General features: G+C 43.2%; 1 protein-coding gene across 9 annotated transcripts in view; it reads left to right on the plus strand.

Moving 5' to 3' along the window:
- The window catches only part of SGSM2 (small G protein signaling modulator 2), a 318,515-nt gene extending 300,464 nt beyond the window's left edge, over window positions 1-18,051 (plus strand). For all 9 annotated transcript variants that reach the window (XM_083172218.1, XM_083172219.1, XM_083172220.1 and 6 more), the window contains 2 exons: window positions 6,255-6,422; window positions 12,148-18,051. In XM_083172218.1, coding sequence (XP_083028344.1) covers window positions 6,255-6,422; window positions 12,148-12,236 — 257 coding nt within the window. In that variant the 3' untranslated portion in view covers window positions 12,237-18,051. The remainder of the gene's footprint in view (window positions 1-6,254; window positions 6,423-12,147) is intronic.
- The last annotated feature ends 781 nt before the right edge of the window (window positions 18,052-18,832 follow it).

The raw sequence follows: 18,832 nt of genomic DNA on the forward strand, positions 1-18,832 counted from the left end.
ATTGGACAAATCTAAAGATAATAGCAGGAACGCCCCTCCACCAGGTCTGCGGTTGCTGATGAGCTCCCTGGATGTGGCAGATCCATGGAGACATCAGCACCCAGCAGACAGAGAATATACTTTTTATTCCCATCCACATCACACATCAACACGAATAGATTTTTGGCTAATACAAAATACTTTATTAACAAGGGTAATTCAGTCTAAAATAGAACCAATATTAATCTCAGACCATGCACCAATCTGGTTTAAGCTGTCACTGCAGGCCCCAATCGCCCAGTCTCGTAACTGGCGATTCCCTATATACCTGGCGGACTCCCCCGAGTTTGGGGCAGCACTGAAGCAGCACCTTCAAAATTATGTGAAAGATAATATACAGCACGTAGATGACATAAATTTATTTTGGGCGGCTTCTAAGCCTGTCATGCGGGGCTGTATTATGGCTTATGTAGCAGTAAAACGAAAAATAATACAGAAACGATATGCAGAACTGAGTACGGCGGTATCAGTGGCATATGCAGCGATGCTGAGCAACAGTACTCGGGAGACCCGCCAGGTATTTTTGGAAACAAAAGCACTATACGACACTGTATGTACGGAAAAAGCTCAATATTACTTAGACCTTCAAAAGCACAGGTATTTTAGATGGGGCAATAAGGCTGGGAAATTGCTAGCATCGGTGGCCAGAGGACACCGACCAGCAACCCGCATCACAAGCATAACCTCAGAGGGAGGGATACAGAACAAAAGGACGGAAGAAATAGCGGACGTTTTTTTAAATTATTACAAGGACCTGTACGCACCACCCCAAGATCACCCAAAGCTAGGGATGGACTTTCTGAGAAGAGCCAAACTCCCTACATTAACAAAACCAGAAAGTGAGGCTTTAATAGACCTAATAACAGAAGTAGAACTCAAACAAGCCATAAATAAACTATCAAAAGGCAAATCACCAGGGCCTGACGGACTAAGTGCGGAATACTATAAATTGACGTTACCAGAACTGATGCCACACATGCTTGCCTTTTTTAACTACATCATTAAGGGTGGATCACCCCCGATGGGGTTCAACGAGGCAAGAATAATTGTGATAAAAAAAACGGGTAAAGATCCAAATTTGGTGACATCGTATAGACCGATCTCACTACTAAATCAGGATCTCAAAATCCTAACAACCATCATGGCTAACAGACTACAGCTGGTCTTGCCAAAATTGATTCACCCGTCACAGACGGGATTTTTAAGGGGTAGATCTTCAATACACAACATCAGGCAAGTGATAGCGGCACTGGTACAATCACACTCACTAGCTAAGGGAAACTCCCTGCTAGTGAGCTGTGATGCCGATAAGGCATTCGATCGAGTATCCTGGGCACATCTGTTAAGGGTTTTTCATACGCAAAGGCTGGGAGTGGGATTTATCACTTTGTTTAGGAACTTGTATTCCTCGCCAAAAGCGCATTTAACAATAAACGGACTAAATACGTCTAGATTTGATCTGGCCCGGGGGACCCGACAGGGGTGCCCATTATCCCCTCTACTTTTTAACATCGCCATAGACCCACTTATTAGAATCTTCCACTCCCAAACGGAATGGAAGGGGATACAATTCGGAGCCGAAGAGCTAAAGGTATCAGCATACGCTGACGACCTTCTGTTATACTTTACAAATCCACAGAAGGCCTTTCCTAGCCTTCTAAGGATGTTGAAGGAGTTTGAGGATATATCAGGATTTATGGTCAATAAAGCAAAAACTAAGGCATTGGCACTGCATAGAGAGGTAAAAATGGGATGGACATTTGACTTTCCATTTTTATGGGCAGATCATCACATTACATACCTAGGGCTAGTCATAACGGCAAACCCAGCAGAACTGTACCAGGCAAACTATGTACCGGTAATTAAGAAAATTGGAACAGACTTCCGGGCATGGCGTTCTTTACCGCTATCATATATAGGGAGATGCCAGCTGGTCAAGATGATATCATTTCCTAGATTGCTATATGTTATACAAACCCTACCCCTGTTAATTAAAGACTCGGACATAAAACTACTAAATAGGGAGATCAGTAGGTTTATATGGGAAGGAAAAAAGCCCCGAATTTCAATGTACAAACTAACCCAACAAATCTCACTGGGGGGTATTAATCTGCCATGTATAAAGAGTTACACAGTGGCAGCGAACTTTAGATACGCGGTAGATTGGATACATGCAAAAGAACATTACGTAAATTTGGTAATAGAACAAGCTTCCTGCCCGGAAATACCACTGACAAGCCTGCTGCATATGAGGCCGTCAAAATATCCGGCAAAGGTAGCAGAGAACCCAATGCTGATGGCAACCTGTGCAGCATGGAGACTAGCTCATGCTGGGCTGGGAATGACTTCGTATAACACAGTGTTTCAATCATTACTGTACAATACTGAAACAGGTATGCCAACCTTGCAAGATAGCAGACTTGTCAGGAGCTATGACCAGGCAGGAATGAGAACCTTACACAATATTATGAATGAAAATTGTACAGTGATCCTGCCATACCAGGAGCTATGTGAAAAATATGGTGATATATCAATACCCAGATTTGTATACTTCCAATTGAGAAGCTATGTTCAGAGCACTATAAGGAAAATAACAGTCATTGAAACCGAAAAAAATTTAAATAAAATGATAAAGAGCATGGGGAATAAAAATAAAACGATTACAACATCATGGATATATCAACATATTAAAAAACAGATAACAGTAGAGGGAGAGAATATGGGGTTTACGAGGTGGTCAGAAGACTTACCAGGTATAACACCACAAGCAATCTTAAAAGCTTTTGTACGATTAAATAAAACGTTAGTCACGGCCACATATGCAGAGATGCAATATAAGATGTTGCACAGGGCCTACTACACGCCGAAAAGAAGATGGCAAATGGGATTAACATCAGACTCAGCTTGCTTTAAATGTAAGGCAGCTGACGCAGACATAATGCACTGCATGTGGCAGTGTCCAGATGTAAATAAGTTTTGGCAGGCGATTAGCGACTACATATGGAGCAGATACGAGATAAGGGTAGCGCTCACTCCAGAATGGGCCTTGTGGGATATACATATACATACCCAAGTAAGAGAAAGAAATCTAACCCAAGGAGAGAAAATATTCCTGGCAAAAATATTTGCCGCAGCACGGAAGACAATTTTATCACAGTGGGTGTCAAATAACACCTTAACCCTAACCTTGCTAGAACCCCGGATCTCGTACTTGTTCCATATGGATTGGCTCGAAATGTCTTTGAATAAGGAAAAGAAGGTAGAAAGATTTTTCTCCATCTGGGCACCGCATATTAAAAACATCTCTCCTGTAACAAAAGAAACGCTAAGACAAGCAATTAAATTAACCTCTTGGTATAATGAAGAAATAGTACGCCTTGGAAGACACCCATTTTAAATAAACGAACAAAGATAAGACTTAAGAAGAGAGAAAGGAATGAGTAAACAGGTTATAGAGTAATATGGGGATAAAAGGCGGAAAAGATACAGAATGCACAAGAAGGCTACAGTAAAAGATGAGGATAGCATAGGTAAAGAACTAGGTATTGCCGTCAAGGGAGGGATAGCTACGACTGCTATGTACTGTTATATTTTCTGTTGCCTCTATTCTTCTTGTGTTTTTCTTTTTTTTTTTGTTTGTTGTTTTTTGGCTATGTATTGTTAGATATATGTATACATGTTTGTTATGTATTGTTATATACATGCATGCATGTTTTTATATTTCATACTAAAGAAAATTAATAAAAGGTTATAAAAAAAAAAAAAAAAAAGGTGATCAGTGATGCGACACTGATTACCAGTGAGGGGCAGCAGGTGCAACTGACAGTGCAACTGGCAGGTATATATATAACAAAAAAAAAAAAACCTCTGCACCCCTAAAAAGTTGCTGATCACCTCAGATATAGTGATCAGCACAAAAGGCGGGGGCAGCAGACACAAAATTTAGCACTCTCTAGCACTCTCTGTCACTATCTCTCTCTATCTCTCTATCTCTCACTATCTAACACTCTATGACACTGCAGCAGCAGCAGTGACAGGTATATATATATATAAAAATACCCTGCGCCCCCAAAAAGTTGCTGATCAGTTAATTTATACTGATCAGCACAAAAGGGGGGGCAGCAGTCAGTTATATAAAAAATATATAGCACAATCTGTCACTATCTCTATCTCTCTCTCTCTATCTCTCTCTCTCTATCTATAACTATAACACTGCAGCAGCACAAAATATAGCACTCTCTGTCACTAGGCCTCTCTATCTCTCTCTCTCTATCTCTCTCTATCTCTCTCTATCTCTCTCTATCTCTCTCTCTATAACTATATCACACTGCAGCAGCACAAAATACAGCACTCTCTGACACTATCTCTCTCTATCTCTCTCTATCTAACTAACGCTATTACACTGCAGCAGCACAAGTTCACAGGAAGTCACAAGTAACAGGATCCAGGAAGCATCCACACACTACAAGCACAGATGAAGCAGCCAAGATATTTGCAAGGATCAGGTAAGTATTTTGCCAGGTTCTGGTCAGTATATCGCGGCAGATTGGCACGGTGACCGCACTGCACGCAATTCCAGACCGGAATGGCGTCTGCAGTGCAGTCACCGTTAGTTTAAACCCCCCTCCATGGCTGTGATTGGTCCGTCGGTCCGACGGACCAATCACGGCCTTTGGGGGCGGGCGGGGTGAGGTGGGGTGACACCAGTGTCACCCTTACACCCCGCGGTGATTGGTGCTGTACTTTACAGCACCAATCACCTCCGATCGCGTGTCACCGGCGAACGTTATTCGCCGGTGACACAGAAAACGCTGTAATTGGCTGTTCACACTGAACAGCCAATCACAGCGATCGCCGACGGGGGGGCGGCCTCGCAGCCCCCCCTGGGCATGCACGGACATGTCTGCTGTCAGGGACAGCAGACATGTTGAAACTGTCACCGCGTCTATAGACGCGGTGACAGTTAAATGCCATGACGTACGTTTACGCCATGTGTCGGGAAGTACTTCCCGACCATGACGTAAATGTACGTCAATTGTCGGGAAGGGGTTAACAAGAGATAAATCCAAGGGTGATAAGGAGAGCTAAACGTCCAGCCAATCACCTGCTAACTGCCATGTTACAGGCTGTGTTTGAAAAAAGTCAGTAAGGAGCTGATTGGTTGCACGTTTATCTCTCTTTGGCCCTTATTCTGATCGGTGCGGCTGGATCCGAATATGCGGCCAGGACCGTGCGTGCGAAACCCCGCCTTCCGTACGGATCGCCAACTCTGTCCGTACGCGGTAAGAAGCTGGCCGAACGGACCGCACGTGTATTTGTCATGGAATACGCCTCCTCCATCTCAGGGAACCTCCCCCATCATTCGATGGTCACAGACCATCGAATGCAGGACCGAATGGTCCACCAGCTCCCGCAACCTCAGACCACACGGACATTTTTCCGTGCAAAAGCAGGGATCTGGGCGGGCAGCTGACATCCGGCGATGTCATATGTCCGCCCCCTACACGTGCGTCACGGCCGCATTACCATGCGTACGCCCAGCGTTTGCATGGGAACGCCCATGAAACGCGGGGCGTATGCATATGGTAATGAGCCCAAATAGCCCTTCACGCCCCTCTCCACCCCCTGGTCCGAGTGTTCACATTTCATGCGGGATTTGGCCATACGCCCCGCTCGCACATGCGCAGAGACGCCTCTGCACATGCGCAGACACAAAACATCGGCGATACGAACGCACGCGGATATTACCGCACCAACCAGAATAAGGGCCTTTATCACCCTTGCATTTATCTCTTGTTAAAGCTTAATACATCTGCCCCAATATGTGGAGTGTATAGAACAGGGCATGTAACAACACTTTGCCAAATATTGAGGTTCCAGTATGTTTGTATCTTATTTTTTTTTTTTTTTATTAATGTTACAAAACAAAAGCTTTTTTGGGGTTTACAAACACTGGGAAAATTAAAACCCCACAGCTTGTTTGCGTCCGATATATTGACTTTAGCTAATTCCCATGAAGGGTGCTAATAATTCTGGAGAGGACTGTGGAATGTAATTGGGTCTGAGTTTGCGGAAGTGCTGATTTTGTCAGAGGGTGTAAAACAGAGCTTTACTAACAGCTAAAACCAGCCTGGTCTTGTCTTTAAGAAAAATGACTGCTGCAGTGTTGCAGAAAATGATGTTTTAACTTTTGTTGTACGTCTTCTGTTCTGCAGAGTTGCTGTATGAGGACGTTTTTGCTGTGTGGGAAGTTATTTGGGCAGCCAAACATATTTCCTCCGAGCATTTTGTACTGTTCATTGCTCTAGCTTTGGTACAAGTTTATCGGGAGATTGTGCGAGACAACAACATGGACTTTACAGACATCATCAAGTTTTTTAATGGTGAGGAATGTACAAGGGTTTGCTTGTTAAAAGATAAAGTTTTCCATGATAGATTTCTCTCTTTCTAAATTTCTATTTGTCATTTGTACAAAGAAGGCAATACAGTTAAGGTGGCCTTACATTGTGGCCAATTTCACCCGATTCCGACGGATCGGAGCGAGAAATCAAGAGTGAAGAGGGGCCAAACCACATGTGTTTGAAATTCCATCTGATCCGAAACGGAATCCCGTGCGCATCGGATCGGGAAATTGATGCACATCGTCATGTGCAACCATCAGTAAAAAGCACCTGCGATGAATTGCAAATGATAAATCGCATGAGATAAATCATATGTAATAATGAGTGCCAAATTGGATGTCAGCACTCACAGGGAGTTGTCCTGGAAGTTTGAGGGGAATTTGTTCCAGAACCAGTGTATGGGGGCCTTAAGAGTCATAATAACATGTGATTCTGCTTATTTCCCAAATTAAGGGGAGATTCTCTAAACTAAAAATGCGGTAAAAACCCAGTTATCGGGTTTTTACCGTATTTTGGGATGCTCTAAGCATTCCCCGCCGGGTTACCGCGACGGGGGGCATCGCAAGAAAAATCTGGCGATGCCCCATAGAGGCCTATGGGCTTCTACCGCAACCCACCGCTGCCCCGCATTGACTGCCCGCCGCCCCGCACCGATCCCCTGCCACCCGCACGACCCCCCCATACCTGTGTTCAGGCCGCACAGAGCTGTGTTGTCCAGACCTGTGACCTCCTCCCTGCACTATGATCCTCTTCCGGGTGCAGCGAGGAGGAGAGCCTGGCGCAGCAGCGGCAGCACTGGGTAAAGGAGGGCGGGAGGGGGGAGCCGATGGGACCCGCTGACACCGCAAAGGACAGCTCTTAACGCAAGAGCTGTCCTTTGCCATAATTATCACATGTTAGAGCATATGCGATAATTATGTATGCGATGAGCGGCAAAGGGGGGCAGAGCTGGACTGCGGATGTTTGAACATCCCACCCTTAATGATCTATGAATTAGGATAGAAGGTTTGTCTATGTAACAACAAGGGTGTGACTAAACCCTATTGGGGTGTGGCTACATCATAATGTGGATGTGGCCACATCTACAGGGGGCATGTCTACCACTGAAATGTGCAGGATCCGTATAATGTTTCTCTTTCTTAGTGCAGGACAAAGTTTTCATGATCATGAGAAGTGTGAAATGGACCTTAAATTGTAACTCTCCTGCCTAATTGTGAAAGTTGTTATGTATGTGTAAAAAATGCGCAAAAACTCTTAGGCTGCTGTCCTTGATCACACCAAAGGCCTTCACCAAGACCCATATCATATTCATACAAGAAAGAGATGTGTGCCACAGTGGCGCTACCAGCAGTTATCCCACCACCTAATACACAGAGATTTTATTTTCCTGTTTAGGTCACTTGAAAGTTCAGAAGATTTTCATCTAAAACTCAAAGCAAAATAATACAAATACAAATGGTGCAAAATAACATTTACATACAGTATAACCCAGTGGCAAACGCAGGATTTTCAGAAGGGGGTTTCCAGAGGGGCGGAGCAAAGCACGGAGATGGACACTTAGGTGACCCAGTATATGCCGGGTCAGTTAAAGTATTATAGATAGACCAAATGTATATAAATAATAATAATAATAATAATAATAAATTTATATATACACATAACTTCCAGGGTGGTAGAGGATGTTTAATATGCAGAGGAGGGGTGTATAGTGGAGTGGGCTTATTATTCATAATTTTCTGGTGGGAGCACAGCTTGCTTGACTGCAAATATCTCCAGTTCCCAGAAATAGATTTCTTAGATTTTAATGGAATTAAAAACTAGAGAATCCCACCTACCAAATGGTATTGGGGACTAGGGGATGAGCATTCAGGAGGCAGAGCAATCTGCCAATGAGTATATAAAACTACATACCAGGTGTGTGGAGCTGGAGCAGTAACCAGCTGCTGGAAGGCTGATATCTCTTGTTCTAGGCAGAGTAGAGACAAGCTACTAGTGTCCATCAAAGGGGGAGAGTCCCAGCTTTTGGAATATACCCTCAGAAAAACTCTAAGTCAGACAGAACCTGAAATATCTGACTGGGAAGAGCAATTAACAGGCTTGAATGGGGACCACTGCTTTGAAGTCAGATATCTCTGGTTCCCAAGGGCCGATTTTTAAAATTCTTTTACCCATGGAAAGAGGGGACCCTCAGCTTTCAGACTTGGACCCTTAGACTCCTGGGGGGGTTTCTGGGTACTCAGAAACCCCCCCTGCGTGCGCTACTGTAACCAGGGGTTAAAGTGAGGAGGAACGGGGTGGAACTGAGTTCCACCACCTCTAATGGTGAGGTGGAACATTTTAACCTCCACATTGGCCCTACGCAGTAGTTCTCACAGAAAAGCATTCTAGTTTACAGGGGGATGCCAAAAACCCTACCACTGGCTCTCTCTAATGGGGGGAGGGGAGGGGGGTATAATTAGGTGGCATAGAGAAACTCACCTTCTTTATAAACAAAATCGCTTTGAGATCCAACTTTGGATGAAATATAATAGGATGAGAGATTCAGAAAGTAAGAGATTTGGTAAGAAATCTCGGTACTTGTTTCCTAGCAAGGCGCCACCGATTTTAATTGTATGCAATCGGGTTGCAAAAATTGGGTCAATCGCATCGCATGCAACCAAATTGCATGCGATGCGATTGACCCGACTGACCCGAATTTTTACATTGGAACCAATGTTAAATGGTCCCTGAGACCCGATTTTACATTGGCCCCAATGTTAAACGCCCCCCAGACCCCATTTTTCATTGTATGCCCCCCCAAGCGTGGTGAGTGGGGCGAGCACAGCGAAATCGGGTCAGTCGGGTCCCATCGCATACCTTAAGTTAAGGTATGCGATGGGACCCGATGGGCGCCGTGCTAGGAAACAAGTACCGAAATCTCCTGTTTTTTAAAGCGGCAATCATTTACACGGCAAAACCATTGATTTTGCCGTATAAATGATTGCCGCTTTTAAAAAAACTGGAGATTTCTTACCAAATCTCTCACTTTCTGAATCTTTCATCCTATTAAATTTCACCCTTGGTATCAGTCTACAGCACTCATGTTCTCCTTTTAAATGGTCAATCCTAGAGGAACTCAAAAGATATGTACATAATGCATCTCCTTCTGGACAAGACAATGCATTTATATAAAGATTCTACTCACATAAAAACACATAAAATCATGTATCGCCAATTAAGGTTGTAGAAGTCACCACATTCCGCCCAGCGGGTCCAAGTAATCCGCAATGAGATGCTGGAAGTTCCGGAATCTCTCAGTTCCCCACAAGGTACCTCACAGCTCGGAACACGGTTTTCTATAAGGTGATAAAGAAACCCCAACTGTGCATTTTTTCAAGGTCTCCTCACAGAAATAATTAGCTCCACCCAGGGGAGCTTTAAGAGAGGAGGAGACCGGTGTGCAGTCTCCTCCATTCGGCAGCACCCTGCAACCCAGCACAATAGCGTTTAAGCACTAGAGCGCATCAGCCATTATTATAGCAATTTCCGGCAGCCCTGAGACTTATATTACGCTGGAGCTGTGTGCCCATGTATATTAGTCACAGGCACTAGCACCTGGCTGTTTCTGTTACACATGTGCAGTCTAGTGTTCATTCTAGCACCCGCTATCTTTGAAAACCCATGCAGTTCCTCTTCCCTGCCTGGGGTGTCACTGTCTGCTGTAGTGCATCTAGCACAGTGTGGTCTTTATAGCAGCACTGATATGCAAACCAGACCTGTGCTAGAAACACCACAGCAGACAGCGACACCCCAGGCCGGGAACAGGAACTGCATGGGTTTAAAAAGATAGCGAGTGCTAGAATGAACTACAGCAAGTTTGCTAACCTTTACTTTGTGAAACTTTTGTTAGTAACATGCCTATGAAGTAGAAGAAAGAATAATCCTGCATAATGCATTTCTCTTTGGAGTAAACCAATAGCCTATCAGCTGGGTGTTACATAATAAAACAACATTGTGAATAAAACACACGATGATATACTGCGCTAGCACTTGAGTTATTTTCTATGTAGTTCAATTGTCTAACAATTGTGACAATACTTTATCAGCTGCTATATTAAAAGTGAAATATCTTTTGCTGATAACCTCTTGCCAATAACTTGAAAAATCTCTTGCTGATAACACTTGATTAAGGAGTCAATCTTTTATTGTCATTTTATATTATTGGTTGTCTAGGTTTTTTTTGTGGATTTTATATGATTTATCTGTTTAATTTATCCATTTTTTATGATTTAGAATTAAACATTTATTACTTTTTCCTAACTTGATTATTGCACTCTGTCTATTTAACTATTGTGAAAAAACCAAGGGAGATAGAGTGACCCTTACTGGTGTTAAAGTATTGTCACAATTGTTAGACAATTGAACTACATAGAAAATATCGGTACTTGTTTCCTAGCACGGCGCCCATTGCATCGTATACCATTGTACTAAATAAGGTATACGATGGTATGCGATGCGATGCAACGCGATATTGTACAATAAAATATTGCATCGTATGCCATACAATGCGATCGTATACGATTTTTGATTGTACAAGCACCTTGATGGGTCCTTACAATGTTAAATGGCCCCCTATAGTCAACGCCACCCCCAGGATCAACGCCAATCGAAGCGTGGCGAGCGCAGTGGTATGCGTCCTCCGACCTTTTCATACCCCCACTATCCACGTCGGCGTGAAGTTTATTTTAGATAGTGTGGTGAGCGCAACGAGCCACCAAGCCCAAAGTGTGGTGAGCGCATGCGGAATACATGTAATATAATACGCGTCCCCTCGCGGGGCTCGCCACGCTTCGGGCTCGGTGGCTCGCTGCGCTCGCCACACTATCTAAAATCAACTCCACACCGATGTGGATAGTGGGGGTATGAAAAGGTCGGAGGACGCGTACCGACGCCCCTCGCGGGCTCACTGTGCTCGCCACGCTTCGGGTTTGTGCTTCGCCTTTGCGTTGATAGTGGGGTTGGTGTGGGGGTGCATTTAACATTGTAAGCACCCATCAGGGTGCTTGTACAATTAAAAAACGCTTTGCATCGTATGCGGCTATATGGCATGCGATGCAATGCGATCAGATGCCGTAAGATGGACATCGGGGGCACCGTGCTAGGAAACAAGTACCAAAATATCTGAAGTGCTAGCGCAGTATATCCTCGTGTGTTTTGTTCATTATTATGTGGCAAAGTACCCACATCTATACTGCAGCTTGTACTTGAGATTCCTCATAATTGGGTAATTTTTCAGAATATCACCTTGACAGGTTGGACCGGTTTCCACCTTTGTGCTCCCAAGCGCGTAGCCATACCGGGATGCAGTTTAAATCCCGGCGGTCGGGATCCCAGCGTTCAAAATCCCAACGCCGGAATCCCAAACGCCGAAATCCCGACACTTTCTTTCCCCGTGGGTGTCCACGACACCCTCGGAGGGAGAATAAATTAGTGTGCCGAGTGTAGCGAGGCACCGGGCCCGCTGCATGGCGAGCGCAGCGAGCCCGCAAGGGGGGGCGATCCACGTCTCCCCCCATTGTCGGGATTTCGGCGTTCGGGATTCCCACGTCGGGATTTTGAAAGCCGGGATCCCAACCGCCGGCTTTTCATGCCAAATCCAGCCATACCAAACCCCCTTGCTCAACATTGTGAATACACTGACCCGAGCGTTCCCACCTTGTCTTTGTAGAAATGGCAGAGCACCACGATGCACAGCTGATTCTGAGGATAGCCAGGGAACTGGTTCACAAGGTCCAAACACTGATCGAAAACAAATGAGACACTTCCACAGTGACGTGAAGACGGCTGGGAGTATCACCATCCTACAGAGGTGCGCGCAGGGCTGTGTCCAGCAGCAACGGAACCCATATCTCTTACTCTGTAAATCTGTGTGAACTTTTCCGGGGGACTGTACCTCAAATGGATTATGTTTTACATTTTTAATATACTTTTACAAGAAAAGAAAAAAAAAACTGAATATCAAATAAATTAAAGATCAGTGTCTGATCTTAACTAAGTAACCAGGCATATCTCTCAGATGCTCTTTTCAGTGAAACAGAGAAATACCAAGTCGCCAGGCCTTGGGCACCTTAGACTTTTGCTGCTGGAGTAGTGGAAGTATATCCTTGTCTTCTCCGACTGAAAGCCTACCCTTTTGTTGGCCAAGGAATTTATGAAATCCCCTCCTTTCTGTTGACTACATCAGAGGACACGTTATCCGCCAGCCTTTTACATGTCATGTTAAGATGAAATATATTTTGTAATTTTGTTGAGCATGCAGATTTGTCTCTGTATAATCCCACTGTGATAATCATGAAGGGCTGTGAAATGGCACCTTGGCAATGTGATGGCAATTGGGTCTATAATAGATGACAAAAGCTATACAAACAGACCATTAAAGGCTCTGAGCAAATATAGCGCCATCATCAGGCCACTTGACCATATGCCCTGTGATATTAAGCATAATCTACCATGGTTAGAAGCTCTAGTTCCGTCTGCTTCCACGTTACACTCGGAGCACTATGGGAAAGTGAGGGACAGAGGCAGGTGTAGATAGCGGAGTCTGGTGCCAGTGTGCTGCGGTGTCACTGGATGGTTAGGCGCTACCAAGAGACCCTAAAACGATTTGCGTTATTTTCATAAATCGCAAACAGTCCTTTCATTTTAATAAAACGGGGACTCCAGTGATATTTATTACATGACCGCCCAGAAGCCCACTTCATATCAATGTCAAATTCGCACTGCAGACTTCAGTGGCTAGGAACATGTTTCACATTAACACTGCTCTCAGGCATAAAACATGTCCTAAAAAAAGAAGGAACTGGGGTGTAGCCAGCGCCTCTTCAGACACCTGCTCAGAAGTGTTTTCTTCTTGTTCAGGTGGAAGGAAGGTGCTTGCGCTTTATTCTGAAGGTGACGTTGGGTGAACCCTGATTTCATTGACGTTACCGGCCTGTGTGATTATTGCGTTGTCTGCTCAGTGTACAGGGTTCTGCTAAAGACATCTCAGAATAAGAATTGCCTCAGTAGGTGACCTGCCATGCTGCATGGTGGCTGCATGTTTGTTCTCTGTGATTATAAAGAACATGTGTTTTGTTTGCCAATTTGATTATGTAATTAACTGATAATGTCAATTTTGCTTTTGTTTAACTATGTATGTGGAGAGGTAAAGCCTATTTCAGAGTTCATATGACAGACATACATGGACATCGAAGCCCATATGTTTTCTCTACTTACATAGCATTTAAATTAAGACTAGTTTATCATATGCTGCAAATACTGTCCTTTTCTGTTCATTAGAGAACTCAGCAACCGGCACATCTGGTGCTGTCTCTACTCATATCTGACAATACCAGACCTATTAGTCACATGATCCATTCACCCAGTTTCAGTGCACCCAAGGCAGCTGCCTCTTCTGCCTGTACAGGGTTTGTCTTCCACCATGAGAGCTACTAGAAGGCATTGATTTTAAGTGATTATTAGAAGGCAGTTAATAAAACCTCTTGTGAAGATTTAGGTGTATTGGACCCATAATATGCATATTACTAAATGCTACGACTGAGATTAGTTGATATAATTATTATTAGAAAGAGATTTTTTAAAAATATTTTGCATTTATTCTCCGATAATTCAATTTCAGTCTATCTTATATTTGCTCACTAAGGGGCTATTCAATTAGCACTGATGCTTTTGCACGCCCCCAAAAAACAGGCTGATAGTGCGATATATGACCAATGGTAACTATCGGGCTATCCACATATTAACAATAAAGTTCTTTGAGCAAATGGGATCCTAGATATAACTCCCTGGAGCCACGTGTTGCCACTCATCCGCGGGCTGCTTACCTGGGATAAGCATAATCCGTGAGAAGTGCAGTTATCACGGCTAATTGGATAGCCCCAGATAGATACAATAGCTGCAGGAATTTACAGCAGCTAATTGGATATCGCCGTAAATGTTAAAACAATTGAACTTCAGTGCTATTCATTACAATTGCCAAATTATTTTTTATATACAGATCCACGATTTTTTTCACGTGAAGGTATAATCACCGTATTACTTTTTATGGTTACCTTGATATGTGAGACCTTCTTATTGTATTTTATTTTGCTGAACTGGTGGAATGTTTTTCCATGAATAATGCACAGGTAATATAACTGAGACTATATAATGGTGCCATATGTACAGTATTGATGTGGCTGAAATACTGTCCCAGCATTTGTGAGATGGAGTTCTACAGCATTTGGTGTACACATGTTTCACATACTTGCTATGGATTTATTGACTTGCCCTGTTAGTCATGTGACTGATGGCTTTAGATTGGAAAAAATATGACATATAAAAAAAATAATTTGTTATAGACACAGATTATCTTTCTCTTCATCGTTATGGAAAATTGGATTGTAACATCAACTAATGATGCTGCCACATGAGCTGTTTGCACACACAAACATATATATATATATATATATATATATATATATATATATATCCAATATTTCCTCATCAGAGAAAAACGACATCTGCACACCACACCACATATTGCATAAGGAAAAAAGCAGTGGGTCACTTATCCTTATCCGTTAAGGATAAGTGACCCACTGCTTTTTTCCTTATGCAATATGTTGCTATGTGTTTTTAAGTATTGTTCAACTATGGACTTACAAATATATGCTTAAAAAATCAATTATGAGCATTTTTGGTGTGCAGATGTCGTTTTTCTCTGATGAGGAAATATTGGATGTATAATTGAATATGGGATCTGGCACCCAACAAATCGGTTTTTCTCTGTGCATCTTTTTATATATATATATATATATATATATATATATATACACGGTACTTGTGTACTTGCCCGATTTTTGATCGCATCGCATCGCATGCCAAACACCCGATGGCATGCGATGCGATTTTGCCCCATATACGATGTTAAATTGTATAAGCACCCTAATGGGTGCTTACAATGTGAAATGCACCCCCACGCCACCCCTCAAGTATAAACGTGAACCCGAAGCGTGACGAGCGCAGCAAGCCCACGAGGGGCGGCGGTACGCATCCTACAACCTTTTCATACCCCCACTATCCACGTCGGTGTGGAGTTGATTTTATAAAGTGTGGCGAGCGCACGCGTATACCTGCGAAGTTCTGTGCGTCCCCGCGCGGGGCTCGATGCGCTCACCACGCTTCGGGCTCGGTGGCTCGCTGCGCTCGCCACACTTTATATATTCAAATCGAATTGTATGGCATTGTATGCCATATACAATGCCATACAATTTTAAGATTGTATGACATTGTGGAACGTTGCACGATATCGCATCGCATGCGATATGGTCTGCGATGCGATGGGCGCCGTGATAGTACACAAGTACCATATATATATATTTATATAATTAAATCTGAGTACTAGCGCGGTTGGGGTTCTCTGCCATGAAATAGTGCTTATAACAGTTTTTTAAAACTATAATGCTATAATGTCTTATCTACTCACGGGTTAAATTTGCAGAGTATTGCAGAGTCGCTGTCTCTACTTAAATGTCACAGCCATTAAAATTCCCCACTAAGACATGACCACATATAACTGGTGTTAAACAGATGACATTCAGCTTTTGTAATTGCAGCACAGAATGCAGGGGTTGTAATACCTTGCAGAAATCATTGGAACATACCAGTCTCTCATAGGCACTCTCCCACATACCAGATACAGTATACAGATTCTATGCTGCTAAGCTGCTTGTCTTCACTTTGATGAATGCTTGAGTCATAATGCACAACGTGTTCTGCCTGGAGTTTCTAATGTTTCTAGATGTACATACTCTTCACATATCGGGGCAGACATATTAAGGCTTGGAGAGTGATAAAGTGAAAAGATATAAACTATCAACCAATCAGATCCAGTCATTTTCCAAACATAGGTGTCTATTTACGAAGCCTTGGACAGATATAATGTACCAGCCAACAGCCCCTAACTGTCATTTTTCAACCATAGGCTAACATGACAGTTGGGAACTGATTGGCTGGTACTTTATCTCTCTCCATTTTATCTCCCCATAAAGTACAAAAAAAAATAAGGTTCTGTAGGTTCCTAAGGTACATTGTATTGCTGGCATTGTTACCCAGGGGAATATAAATGATAACTCTAACTACAACCTCTGTACTTTATGTTGATAACATGATCACATGGATTATGTTATTGCGTCACTTCTAGTTTCAAATGCCTACCGTAGCTCTCTACCTTCTTCCTGCCTAAAACGTTTCTCTTCAATTGTAGTTTTATGGTAACAAAGGTATAAGCAGCTTGCGGTTCCTTAGCTCTTAGGGGCAAGCTAAAATGTGCTCAAAAGGGACTTTTTACACTGCGGGGTGTATTTTAGTCAGATTTCGCCACTTTGAGAAACTTAACTTGGTGCTTTTGGGTGCCCAATTGGTAATGGGTGCCCGATTGGAGCAACAATAAACTTTCTTTGACAGGCACCCATTACTTTGGGTGCCCCAAAAAAAACCTGCCTACTTATAGGCCCTTATTCAGATCTGATCGCAGTACAAATTTGTTCTCAAAATGGGCAAAATCATGTGCAGTGCAGGTGGGGCAGATGTAACATGTGCAGAGAGAGATTCTGCTATTACCGATAACAATGCAAATAGCTGTAAGAATGGCTGTGAAACAGGCACGGCTTAATTATGGGTATCCAGTATTAGCATTTATTATCCTGCTGTTATATACTTTTATATTACAGTGTTGTAGTATCCTGAAGTCACATGCAGGGCAATTAGTATTTGCACAAAGCTGGATTCTGCTTTATTTTATGTACCACAATTTACAAAACAAAATACAGAGAACTTCATGTATTAATTAATTTGCACAGTTTCTAAATATCTTTCCCATCATATACATTGTAGACAATCTACAAATACCAAAAATTCACTAAATCATGGTCCTTTAGACCAGTGGCTCTCAACCTCGGTCCTCAGGGATCCCCACCGGTGCACGTTTTCCAGGTCTCCTCACAGACTCACGGGTGCACTAATTACTCACTGGCACATTTTAAAAGATCACAGGTGGAGCTAATGATATCTCCTGTGATTCTGTGAGGAGACCTGCAAAAGGTGCACTGTTGGGGGTCCCTGAGGACCGAAGTTGAGAACCACTGCTCTAGACTTCGGTTATAAATTGTTAATATAATTGAATGTACTGTATGTAACATGGTTGATAAGTTCAGTTGCAATCCCTACTGGTAAAGAAAGCTTCAAGAAACACAGAACAAGATGGGGCGAGGTTCTGCTACATCTCTTATTTAAGCACATTTCTTAGGAGCGTCCAAATGGGCAGATATGAGGACTGAATATCACATTAATATTTTCATTATGCTCAAATTGATTGACAGCCTTTCCCACCACTGTGCCAATGTCTGGGCAATATGCCCTATACATACAGTATACAATGTTGTACACATTTTTTTAATCTTTCATTTTGTTTTGGAGACCAATGTTACCACTTCTCAAGTACTGCCATGTACAACTCAGATATATATATCTTTAAGTGTAAAATATGAATAAAACATGGTTGTATCTTTTGTGAGTAAACAACTCAAGCTTGTTATTTCTTCAGTGTCTTTTCTGTCTAGCAATTATATAACGTGCAGTGGTACTTATGTATTATCTGGGCTCCCATGTTAAATGCACCCCATTTTTCATACCCCTACTATCCAACTACGCATGGAGTTGACTTTATATAGTGTGGCGAGCGCAGCGAGCCACCGTGCCCGAAGCGTGGCGAGCCCCGCGAGGGGACGCGGTCTCATAAGAAAAACGGGAGCCCAGATATTACATAAGTACCCGTGCAGTAATTACAACTATTTAGAGTCATAACTACAGGAGGATCGCACTATTCATTACTGTACCAAAATAATTCAACAATGCATGTAAAATAATTGTGTACTTGTTTCCTAGCAGGGCGCCCAGTTTTCTTACGTACACTACCGCACTGAAATCGCATTGCATCGCATGGGCCGTTTCAGTGCCGTGCGATGAGATGTGATTTTTTAATGTCATTTATTCACTGCTCTGTTGGCCTCAGGGGATCGCATCGCACCTCCCGCAAAATCGCATGCGATTTTATAGGGTGCGATGCCTTGCTTTTAGCTATACACTTGTATGACATACAATGAGGTTTTACTGGCCCCTCCCACTATCCACGCCACCCCAAAGCGGGGTGGCGGAACGCGTCCTCCCGACCTTTTCATACCCCCACTATCCATGTCGGCGTGGAGTTGATTTTATATGGTGGGGCGAGCGCAGAGTTCCACCGAGCTCGAAGCGTGGCAAGCGCAGCGAGCCTCACAAGGGGATGCGGAATACATGTAAAGTAATCCGTTGCC

Source organism: Crinia signifera, chromosome 2 (genome assembly GCF_055691185.1).
Source record: "Crinia signifera chromosome 2, ASM5569118v1, whole genome shotgun sequence".
Classification (NCBI taxonomy): domain Eukaryota; kingdom Metazoa; phylum Chordata; class Amphibia; order Anura; family Myobatrachidae; genus Crinia; species Crinia signifera.